General features: G+C 37.0%; 1 protein-coding gene across 3 annotated transcripts; it reads left to right on the forward strand.

The window, feature by feature from the left end:
- Nucleotides 1–454: 454 nt before the first annotated feature.
- On the forward strand, nucleotides 455–3,491 carry LOC145118535 (exosome complex component RRP45A-like). Of its 3 annotated transcripts, none has more exons than XM_079054227.1 (10): nucleotides 455–602; nucleotides 962–1,107; nucleotides 1,254–1,463; nucleotides 1,555–1,650; nucleotides 1,752–1,866; nucleotides 1,963–2,043; nucleotides 2,133–2,321; nucleotides 2,406–2,662; nucleotides 2,950–3,008; nucleotides 3,141–3,491. In XM_079054227.1, the coding sequence occupies exons 2-10, from the start codon at nucleotides 971–973 to the stop codon at nucleotides 3,332–3,334; spliced, it is 1,338 nt and encodes a 445-aa protein (XP_078910353.1). In that variant the 5' UTR covers nucleotides 455–602; nucleotides 962–970; the 3' UTR covers nucleotides 3,335–3,491. The 3 variants fall into 3 exon arrangements, with proteins under 3 accessions (XP_078910353.1, XP_078910354.1, XP_078910355.1); XM_079054228.1 differs by having other exon boundaries at nucleotides 3,144–3,491; XM_079054229.1 differs by lacking the exon at nucleotides 455–602 and having other exon boundaries at nucleotides 975–1,107; nucleotides 1,259–1,463.
- Nucleotides 3,492–12,779: the final 9,288 nt, after the last annotated feature.

Here is a 12,779-nt window from a genome sequence, read left to right on the forward strand (position 1 = left end):
TCACCGCAACGGCTGAGCATAGGGCGGGTCGGGTCAGTTTTACCTAAAATCAAACCCAAAACTGACAGCCTCTCAGTTTTGAAACTTTTAAAACCAAACCAAACCCAAACTCAAACCCATCGGTTCAGTGTTTCGGTTTTCAGTTTGTACATGGGTTTCCCGGTTTGGTTTTGGTTTTAAACCCAAACCTTAATTGAATCCTAACTATCTTTAAGTCTTGTTATATAAACATGAAGTTGAAGTATCTTTTGATACTTGAATCAATGTGGGACTCAAAGTTGATATAAAATGAATCATGAGGATAACAAGTTTATATAATAGATAAAAATAACCGAGTTTACATGTGTTTGGCGATGTGAGATAGAATAGTTTGGAAATTAAAAGAGAATAAAATAGCTGGAAAAATAAAAGAAATGTAAACAAAGATTTGTAACGAAAAAGAATTGATCCTAAGACCTTTGTCATTTGCCCTACAACTTTCACCAAAAACCCTCTTCCAAAACCCCCTTTTCCCCGTCCTCCCATTTCCCACCGGTGAAGGATCCTCGCCACCACGGCACCACCGTGTCTCCTACCGCCGGCTTCCACTACTCCATCTACAGGCGAGTCCGCTAAATCTTTTGGTTTTTTTTTTCCAATTGTCGTTTTTGAGTTTTCTTCCTTGTGTGTCTATATAATGCCTACTGAACTCTGTAATGCTCAATCAAATTGTATAGTTATATAACGAAACTTGCTTCAGCGTTATTTCTAAAGGTATCGACGAGTTTGTATGTACTTTAACCAGTGAAATTGTCATACTATGGAAGGTTATTGGGTAGGGGGCTTGATGTTTGATAGAACTGAACCTAGAACATCACTTTGAATGCGAAGTTAATTGGATAACACACGATCATGTGTTTGTTATGAATGTTATCTCTTCAGTACCTTATGTTTTACAATTTTCGGTGTACGTGAAATCCAGGGGAGAAAAATGGAGCAGAGGGTAGCTACTTCCTTGATAATGACAGTAAACGAAAAGATATTCATCGAGAGTGCGTTACTTTCAGAAATTAGGGTTGATGGTCGACGTCCTTTTGACTATAGAACCCTAACTATCACGTTTGGCAGGTAAGATATCCTCACATCCCTAATTTCCCTTCATTGTTGGATCATGGATGCCATTGTAGACCTCAATTTCTATCTCCCTTAACGACACACTGTTCTTTGAAAACCTAAAAGACGAACAACTTCTTGACATGTGTTTATACGTGTAGTGAAGATGGTTCATCAGAGGTGCAGCTTGGACAAACTCAAGTTATTGGTTTTGTCACAGCTCAACTAGTTCAACCTTACAGAGACAGACCAAATGAAGGATCATTTTCAATTTACACTGAGTTTTCACCAATGGCAGATCCTTCATTTGAGACAGGTCGCCCCACTGACTTTGCTATTGAGCTTGGAAGAATCATAGATCGTGGTTTAAGGTATCAATCAATCTCATTCTATTTAAATTTAAATTCCCAACTTTATATAGTGAGCAGAAGTTTTCCATTTATGAAAACATCAATCTTGCAGAGAAAGCAGAGCTGTAGATACAGAATCACTGTGTGTTATTTCAGGGAAGTTGGTTTGGTCAATCCGGATTGACCTTCACATTATAGACAATGGAGGGTAAGCTGGAATTTGGAAAAAGAAAATGGAAATGCAATTTCATGTACACTTTTTATAAATAGAGTTTTTAATTGAACTTCATTTCATTTATGTGGAAACAGAAATCTTGTTGATGCTGCAAATATTGCTGCTTTAGCTGCATTGTCAACTTTCAGAAGGCCTGAATGTACATTTGGAGGAGAAGATGGTCAACAACTTATTATTCATCCACCTGATGTAATTATAAAATAAAAATAAAACAAAAAAATATTTATTCATCATTTCATCTATCTATAAAATTCAAAGTTGATAATAATCTTCAAAAAACCACAGGTGAGGGAGCCACTTCCATTGATAATCCACCATCTTCCAGTTGCAGTAACATTTGGATTCATTGGTAAAGAAAACACTATGGTATGCTACAAAGTACAAATTTAATTTTAAATTCTATTTTAATTTTAGTATCTTCTTATAATTTTTAATTAGTGATTTACTGATTTTAGGTGATTGATCCAACACACTATGAAGAGGCTGTGATGGGTGGATCAATGACAGCTACACTTAACACAAATGGTGATGTTTGTGCTATTCAGAAAGCTGGAGGTGAGGGGGTCCCACACAGTGTTATCATGCAGTGTTTGCGTATTGCTTCTGTTAAAGCTGCTGATATAACAAACAAGATCAAGAATTCTGTGAGTCTTTTTAAATAAAGTAAATTTTATTTTAAAAAAAAGTAATTTTTGAAGTGACTAATTGATTTATATATATATTTTCAGGTGGAATCATATAATACAGAAAGGTCATTACGGAAAGTCAAACGTCACAATCCTTCAACTGTTGTGATTGAATTTGGTCAACAGGGTTGCGGTGACGTGGCAAAACATCATATGGAAAGATTAAATTTGGGTTCGGATGAATCTAGTGTAATTAGTCATAGTGATGATGTGGAAATTGGAAGAAAATTAATCGAAAATGATAAAATGGAAAAGAGAAACATCACTGCGAAAGGCTCTTGTGGTGGGCCCGCAACTTGGTATGGTTTTGCATATGAAATTTTGAAGTTGTTTTTTACATATCACTATAACATGCTAAATGACCTATTTACCCCTCCCCACGACGAAATGACGGGTAGTTCTAGGGTCATTTTTGTAATTTGGTGTCTTTCTCATCACTCCGCATGTTATAGCAAGACAAATAATACAAAAAAAAAACTTGTGGGATTGGGCCTTGGATGGGCCTGGAGGTGGGCCGGGCTTTTTAGTAGGTAGAGGCCCATTTCTTAAAATTTGAACCTTTATGTTTTAATTTCTCTTTTTTAAGGGATCCGTATTCAAGAGGTGTTGATGGGAATGCATTGAGAGCTTCTCTAGCTTCTCGTGGTATGTTTCTTTTTGACTTAATACAGAAAGAACGACTTAATAAAGAAACTTTGAAAGTGAAAACTTTTCCCAAATAATTCCTAACATTTTACAAATTTGCCAATATTTTTTCCTTGCAACATGTGGTAATAGTAGCTACACCTCCTGAAATACACAAAGAAGAACCAAAACAAGAAAAGCAAAATGAGACCCTATCTTCTCAACAATCTTTAGTACATGAAGTGACAAAAATTGGATTACAAACAAAGCAACCAAAGACATTGAAAGATGCAGTGAAACCGAGGCACAAGAGGAGAAACAAGATGGCCAATTCCTCCCCGAGTTAACATTGGCTTTGTTTATACCAAATTGGCAAATTATATGATTTTTTTTTTGTATTTTGTTTTAACTTTCAGACTTTGTATGCATCCAAAAATGATAACTATTTGTGACTAAAAAAAGGATATGAATGATATTGTTTAGGTGATGATCAAGTTAAACAAAGTTCTACAATAAGAATGAGCCGGATTCTTATATATTATAAATACTAGAGTCTGGAAAAAGAGAATGAGAAAATATCAAAAAATAATCATACTAGAAAGTAGCATATAGCGACATAACTATCTTTTTAAGTTTTCACAAATTGACAATAAATTTCGAGATGAGGCCCACGGGTAAATGGGAAAGAGAAATGAGCCCATAAAATCGATTCCACAACTAACAAAAAAAATCGGATTTTGGATAATTTTGTTCTTTTGAGAATGTTTTTCGACCTTTGACATCTTCATAATTTTTGCAAAACAAATAAGAATGTTGCATCCTAGTTGGCCAAAAGAGTGTACATTCAAGATTTTTTTTCTTCTTAAAGTTCGATTAGGACCTAAATGCCTTCTACAAACAAATTCTCGACACAATTATAAAACTGATTAAAACACGATAAAAACAACCAACACGAAAAATATAAAATAAATAAACTTTTAGTTTATTTAATTAATAGTTAATCTTACAAAACACGATAAACATGTAAATATCGTGTTGAATCTTGAACACGAACACAAAACGATGTTGGGTTTTTCACACTTGACACGAACACAGATTCAAAACTTTAAAATTTGCCCCAATTTCAATCTGCATCGTATATTTTTGCCGTGTCTTGTCCTGTGACAATATTTTCAGCGTGTCAGGTTTTGAACATTGGATAATGGTGTGACTAGCAGATGAACAACAATGACATGAGAAATATTGCGGGTGAACTACAAAGTGTCACGATAAACATTAGGGGGAACATTGATTGATCTAGAGTCGTAACTGTGATAATATTTGATCAGGGTAAGGCTAAATTCTTATTTACTAATCATCAAATATAAGAAAATTACAGGATTATACATATAGTTTGACAAGTCGGTGGTCTTCGAGGTTTCTAAACTCAATTTTGCCTCCTTTATCTTCGACCTTCATGATCTATATATACTTAATGTTTCCAAACAAATACAAAATTTTCCCAAACACCCTTTTATTACTTTAATTAAATTGATATCCTCTCTTCTAATAAAACAGTATCAAAATCGCCACGTGGCATTCTCTTAACGCCTCCCCCTTCATTTTTCCCGCTCAAAACTTGTAAGTGAAGTTCCCACATTGCCCTTCAATTCCGTAGTCAATAACGTAATCCCTAATTTTTTGGGATTCATTTAGGAAATAATTCACTGTAGTCGATGTATTAGGCAAGAATTGAGCAAGTTAATATCTTCGATATCTTCTCCATATTTTTCTCTCAAAAAATTTGGGGCAAACCCTTAAAATATCTTCAATGAAGATTGAGGAAGAATAATAGAGCGCAGGGCAAATGAATTCCTAATGATCCTTCTTTCTTATGGGAAGGTAAATGTAACGCCCATAGATCCGGGCTAGTCAATTTAGAGACGATAAGCATCAAAAATGACTTTTTGATGGAAGATTATTTAGAAGGAGTAATCTTAACTAAGTTGTAGTATATGTTACAAGGATTCCGTACATATAAAGAACGTCGAAATCCGAGTTATAACGAAGAAGTTATGACCTGTCGAAGTTTCGCGACAGAACCGGTACGACACAGCGCGACGTAAATAGTGAATTTACGATAGAGTGATATTTAGCCTTAGTGGTCTAAACGAAAGTCGTATATTTCGTTAAACCGAGAGCGTGCATGAAAAGAACGTCTAAATCTGACTTCGTATGAGGAAGTTATGATTTTTCGAAGTTTCGACTTAGCGGTATGCAGCCCAAAGTTCGAATATGAGATCGAGTGGTTTCTAGCCGAAACAATCTAAATGAGAATCGAAGATCTCGTCGATAGTAGTCCAACGGTAAAAAGACAGACCAAAACAGACGTCGGATGAAGAAGTTATGATTTTATAACGGAGTTTTCCTGTCCCGGCCTACTAAAAATAATATAATAAAAATAAAGTCAAAATTAGCCAACGGAGTCTAAACGAGAGTTGTAGAGCATGATCTCACCTACGCGTGCATATAAAGAACGTCGAAAACGGAGTTCGTATGCGAGAGATATGAATTTCTGAAGTTCGGAACACAATATTCGAGGCTGTGTCAGAACTCACGAGGTGAGCACAGTGCTCACGACGTGAGAACAGACTGGACGTCCTCCAGAGCAAGTGGACGAATGACGAACGCAGTGACCTACTGTGCTCACGACGTGAGTACAAAAAATGACCCTATAAATAGAAGTTGAAGGCCAGCCGAGTTTTGTTGCTCAATTCCTTTCCTCTCTCCCGTATTACATCGTTTTACGTGCAATTTAACCCCCCGAAGCCCCGGTATCATCCCGAAGTACCCCCGAAGCCCCAATATCATCCCGAAGTACCCCCGAATCCCCGATATCATCCCGAAGTACCCCCGAAACCCCGATATCATCCCGAGACCCGAAGCGAGTCCCGCAGCCCCGAAGATCCCGAGGATAAAAGAGTTTTCGAGCCGAAACTCTGCCCGCGAGAAGCTCGTTTTTCAAGAAAGCATCCCGGTTTCACCAAAGAATTTCTACTCGAAGAGCCGTAGTGCTGTCCGAGCATCGTCTAATCAAGTGAGTGTGTAGTCACTTTCTTCCAACACATAAATATGAAGTATTTGCTATGAAATACGTACTACGTGTTAATAAATTGTTTGTTTATCTGAGATGGGTGTTGAATATGAAGCTTTGGCTATAAAATACGTGATATGTGTTAATAAGTTGTTTGTTTATTTGAGATGGGTGTTGAGTGCAATGTTTGGTATAGGTTTTAAATAAGTTAAACTGTATATGTATTTTTTATCTACGAATATGATGGGGGAAAACATGGGTAGATAAATGATGAGGTATGAAAGATGATTAAAGGATAATGTTGGCAGATGCGCCTAATAGTGAATGTCGTAATCTTGGCAGATGCGCTTATAGGATAAGGTCGGCAGAAGTGCCAAATAGAGAATGTCATAATACTAGCAGATGCGCTTATAGGATAATCCTGGCAGATGCACTTATAGGATAATGTCGGCAGATGCGCTAAATAGAGAATGTCATAATACTAGCAGATGTGCTTAAAGGATAACGTCGGCAGATGCGCCTAAAAGAGAATGTCATAAACATGGCAGCCGCGCCTCATGTAGCAATGGACTTTATGCCAATTCCTTAGGTCAACCCTTAGGAATGAATGAATGAAGTGTAGTTGATTCTTAGGGTAAAACCTTAAGAAATAAATAAGATAATGAGGATGGGTAATTGGGTTGATTGTTTGATGATTGAATATAATAATTGTATTATTGTGGGTTGAAAACCCTATATGCTCACCAGGCTCCCAAGCCTGACCCACTCAGTTTTCTTTGTATTACAGGAAGTGGCTCAAGAGCATAAGTTGGTTGACATGACGAGAGATAATGGATTATAGGTCAGTAGTTATAAATAACTGTTGTAAGGTCTATATTATACTGTTTATGCTTTTGGTCTGTATCGGAACATGACATCCTGAGATTTTGTTATTTAATGAAAATACATTTTTTTAAAGAAATGCTTTGATAAATTCTTATCATATTTTGTTTTGGGAACAAATTCCGCAACAGTTTTCTTTAAACGATTACTTTGATTTTAAAACAAAGCATAAACAAATCGGTCTTTTTTTTTCTGGCCGTGATTTTGGGGATGTCACAGGAAAGGCGACGGAGAAGATAATTTTGGTTAACACATCCTGCCACTTCCCTCTTTCCACCTTTCGGCCTCCAACCCTGTTTCTCTTTGGATTTCACGATCGATGTATTTAAGGTACTGCAAATGCATCCACGATTATGAATCGTGGGGTTGTCAAGGAGCATGTTTATACAGGTTTTAGACTTAACTTTATCAAAAAGTTGGAAACTTGATGTTTTAAAAAACCCTCTTTTTATCTAAGCTAATTTCTTAATTGTTTTATTATTTTCAGTCACAGGAATATGGTTGATCAGTAGGTGAGACCTTTTTTTATATTCTTAAACCATCTTGATTGTAACATACACAGGCACAACTGCACAAGTTCTTATTATCCCTTGCTTGCAGACAATCTATTGATTCATAAAGACATTAGATAAGAACAATCCAAACGTTTCCATACTATAAAATTGAACTCTCGATGTAAGTTACCCCTCTCCTCTTTCTATGTTTTCTACATTTTATCTATAAATTATTGGTCTCCGCTTTTAAGATCATCGACAAAGCTATCTACGCAATGTCTAAATCTAGATGATATGTTGGGTTAAGAAAATCATGTCTCTCTTTTATTCATAGTTGATGTCAATATACTTATATGAATGGCTTTTGATGATTTTTCAACATGATTTGATATCAAAATGCTACTTTCACCACACGATTATTGTAAATTTTGTTTTATTGATTTGTTGGTATACAACTCAATCCGTTGATTTTCTGATTTTAGGTATTTTGTAAGTCGATACATTAACGATATATAAATCTCAGGTTATACAGATACCAAATATTTCATTATTTCCCAGAGCTGTTTCACCCACATAATTCTCATCTCCTTCTGGATTTTATTAAATTTAGTTTCCTAGGTATGTCCATTGATTTGTAACCATTTTAATTATTTTATGGACTTGAGAAGCATTGGCTGTTTTCTTCCCAGGTTACATACAAAAAGACGATTTTCCAGTTTTATTAAGGATTATAGAAGAAGCACCCTAAGTGTTTGACGAAATGTCTCAAAGAAAGCTTGACCCAAGTTCACTACTATCACCTCTCATCTGGTATTAATTTCCCTTTCTCATGTTATGGATAATGATAAACATGCATTTGACGTCTCTCTCTCTCTCTCTCTCTCTCTCTCTCTCTCTCTCGCTCTCTCTAAACCATATTTGTATATATGTGTATATCTGGTATGCCTACAAAAATTTTTATTATATACCGGATGGATGAAGACAATTTGCATGATAAAATGATTTTAATACTTCATCTCATTATGGTTCCATGTAATCTTGTATCATTTCCAGTTTCCCAACATGTTATCTTTGTCCAAAGCGATGAACAATAACGTGTAGTTATTTTGGTTGGACTTGAATTACATACTAAAAGGATTATCACATGCTAATATTGTGGTAATCATACATTAGATAAGATTTGTGCAATTTTAGTCAGACTACTAATACATATGGTCAATTTCGGATGAGATGGCAAGGGTCTGGACCAGGGACGTTGTGCAGCAGCTCTTGAATTGCTACTCTATAACGTGTACTTTGTTCTAGCAACACTTCATCCATTGCTTGCTAGCTAGGGTGTAATGTAATTCAGCTCCTATTTCCTCTATTCTAACTATTTGGAATGAACCATTGTTTTCATTTTTCACTGTAAAAAAATGGTATGAATCACCAATGGACTTGAAAGAAGTAGATTGTAACATCCTGTTTAATTAATAAATAAATAGATGAAATTTGATGAACGAATAGTCACAATAAAATTCATAATGTTCAGTGAGATGTTGGTTCTGGGAGCCAAATGTTATAAATTGGAGTATCCGGGATTTATTTTGTAAATATTTTTAGAAGTCGGGGGTTAAAATGTAAGTTTCGGGTTAGTTTCGTAAATATTTATGAAGGCAGGGATTAATTGGTGAATTATTGGGACTCAATTGAAGAGATTTTGGAAGCTTAGGGGCGGATTGGTAAATTTCGGACCTTATTTGTAAGGATTTCAGAAGGTGGGGTTTAAAGGGTAAAATATTGACTTAATTTGAAAAGAGATTGGGAAGGAGGGACCTAAGGTGTACATTGGGCGAAAGTTTTATATGATCAGGTATTAAACCCGTCACTTGGCTTCACCATGCTAACCCTAACCCTAGCTATTGCTTCAGCCGCTACCCACCCTTATACCTCCCATCCTCAGCCGCCGTTACATAACCCCGGAGTCGGTCGCCGTCCTTGCCGCTCGCTACCCCGTTGTCGAAGTCACAAACCGCCGGAGGAGCACCGAAATATCTAGCGTGTGTTGCTTCTAGCCGCCATTGGAGTCGGAAAAACTCGCCACATCACTTCTGTCGCCTGAAGTCGCTCGTAGCTGGGGGAAGAACCACCGCGACAGTCGAATAAGCACCGGATGGGGAACTGCCGTTGTGTTGGAGCCGTAGAACCACCAGAAGCGCCGTCGCACGTGATACTCCAGCCGCCACCCGCTACTTCGCCATCGGAGCACCATTGTCGCCGCTGCTGTTGAGGCTGAGGACGAAGGCCGACGACAGAATGTCGGGAATGAAGAAGAATGGCCACCGGTCGCCGGAAGCGCCGTTGTTTCACCACTGCCGTTGCCGCTCACCGCAGGTGGGCGATTTGGGTTGTTTTTCGAGCAAAGGATGAGTGTTTGTGCTACTACTACGGCTGTACGTATTGTGTTTGTGTCGTGGGTGGCTTAGTTTGGCCGGAAATCACAAGAACAGCCACCACCACAACCACCGTGAGGTGGTGGCTGCCACCATGTGACACCATGTGTGTGTGATTATGTTAGTCAGTGTGTGTGTGTGTTACTTTTGGTTTTTCCATTGTATATTGTAACAAAAAATGGAATAATGAGAAAGAAATCTCAAACCACCACTGTAGGGTGGTGGCTGCCGCCTCCTGCCGCCACCGGCCGCCGTGTCGGGTGGCGGTGTGCCTCGTTGTGTTGTGATTCGCTGGGATGTTTGGACAAGAGACTACAACCCTAATGGGCCTTGTAAGCCCTAATGGGCCCAATGAAGCTTAATGAACCTAAAAGCCCAAGCATGTGACTAATGGGCTTAGTGAAACCCTAATGGGCCTAGTGGAATCATAATGGGCCTAATGAACCCTAATTGGTCAAAGGACCTAGCTATTGGGCCTATTGGGCTAAGATGGGTTGGAAACCCTAATTAGGGTTTAGAAAACCCTAATATTGGATTTATGAACTTGGACTTATCGGGACCGCATCAGGATTATTTAATAAATTTAATATATTAATTAATTAATAATCATTTGCAATCAACCTAAGTCAATATTGGACTTAATGGATTAAGTCCTTAATGGGTTAAGTAGGGACACTTAACCCTAATCATCATTTTATGTGAAACCCTAATTTCAGTTGGGCCTTTCTTTTGGGCTCTGGTAATTGGTTTATTAATGGGCCATCCAAGAATAATCATATGGACTAGAATATGCTGATGGACTTAGGGTAAGGCGCACATGAGGGTTTGGGCCCAATTTGGAAAATTAGGCCATAGATGGGCCTTAATGATTATATGTTATTGGGCCATTAGAGTGTCAAATGCTGGACCAAAATAAATGGTTGGGCCTTTGAATAAGACCATGTAAAGGCTTGGGCCCAATTTGGAAAATTGGGCCATATGTTGGGCTTTGATTCCTAGTTTGACTTTTGGGCCTATGGATTGGACCTTGGGCTGGAATAAAGCCAAGCTTGGGGTGATGTAGTAATTATCCAAAATAGGTATTTATGGTTATGTAGTGGAACCCAATTATTAATTGGGTGATGTTTTGATGTTGACAGTTCGGGAACCTGTCAACCAACACTGGAGTTTTATCTGCGGGACTTCAGCAGTGTCAGGTGAGTCTTCTCACCATACCTATGAGTCTAAGGCACCAAGGCCGACCCATTATGTGATTATGTTATATGTGCTAGTCCTTCTATGATTTGATATGATATGTGATTGTGTGTTTTGCATGAAGACCCCAGGGGGAGCCCGTGGCATTGGATGTAAGACCATGTGGGGTAGCCCATGGCAGTCCTAGGTAAAGACCATGTGGGGTAGCCCATGGCATTGGATGTAAGACCATGTAGGGGAGCCCATGGCAGTCCTAGGTAAAGACCATGTGGGGTAGCCCATAACACTATTACAGGTTTTATGTATGCATGGCTTATGTAATATGTGTGTAGCTTTTATAGCTAACAGGATATGTGATATGTGTGTAGCTCTTATAGCTAACAGGATATATGATATGTGTGTAGCTTTTATAGCTAATAGGATATGTGATATGTGGATTGTGTGTGGTATGCTCTTGGAAACTCACTAAGCTTCGTGCTTACGGTTTTCAGTTTTGGTTTCAGGTACTTCATTTTCAAAGGAAAGGAGCCGGATCGATCGTAGCGCATCACACCATGTTTTCCGCACACGAGATCTTTGGGATTACACTCTGATATGGTTTTATGATACTATGTTTTGATTATTGACACTTTGGTTTTGACATGACATGATATTATGAATGTTTTATTATACTGTTGGTTTTATAATAAGGTATTTAAAAATGAAATTTTTGGCCTGAATTTTTGGGATGTTACATAGATTAAATAAATAAATAAAAAGGTGTGGTTTAAGCTCTAATATTACAAATTTTGTTCATTCTGTCTATAAACCTCTAATTTTGTGTTAATGAACACTTCACATTGTCAACACAAAATCTATACGTGATTTGTATTATGCACAGTTAAATAGGAAAATGATGAGAAAGTTTTTTTTTTATGTGACCTTTTAAGTTGTATATTTATTAAACAAGAGGTTGGAAGTTCATAGGTTAGATCTTGATTATTTATTTACTAAATTATTGTTTATTTATTTCATAGTTGCTTTTAAATGATTGGCATGAACAGATAGGAAATAGACACTTTTTACAAATTTGCCTGATTCATTCTAACCCTAATTTCATAGGTAAAGTCTCCCTCTTCCTTCACTAAAAAAGAAATCAATACCTAAGGAATTCATGATGATGGAGGCGAAGTGTTATGCATCCATTTCTGCCACATACTTTGTCTAGGGGTAATTTGGGAAAGTTAGCAAAACAAGGGGGATTCTTTGGTAGTGGAAGCACAACATTGGTATTTTTGCTTTAATATTTTACTTTGAAAGTATGATACTATAATTTGGTATCCTTTTCATTTCTTATTCTTATTTTTTAAGTTTATTTTTTAATTTTAACATTACATGTAATTATTTAAGTTATAAGGAACATTTCTGTTATTTTGTGTATTACTAGAATATTAGTTTCCATGATGACATTTAATATTTTTAGCATTCCACTTTCTGTTTTCCTTATTATAGCATGTACTTTGAAAAAGGATATCTTACCTGTTACATTTAAAAAGAATTAAAGAAGATTTTATTTCTTGCTATAACAGTGACCCTGTCTATTTGAGTGTGTATGTGGCTATGATTTACCAATAAACAAAAGTAGAATTGTATAACCGTGGTCACATTTAATACAGTTATAGCAATTTTTAAATAAAAAGACCATTTTACCCCTACTTATAGATACATATACATTTTA

This window comes from Lactuca virosa, chromosome 6, assembly GCF_052849685.1.
Source record: "Lactuca virosa cultivar CGN04683 chromosome 6, Lactuca_virosa_CGN04683_v6, whole genome shotgun sequence".
Lineage (NCBI taxonomy): Eukaryota > Viridiplantae > Streptophyta > Magnoliopsida > Asterales > Asteraceae > Lactuca > Lactuca virosa.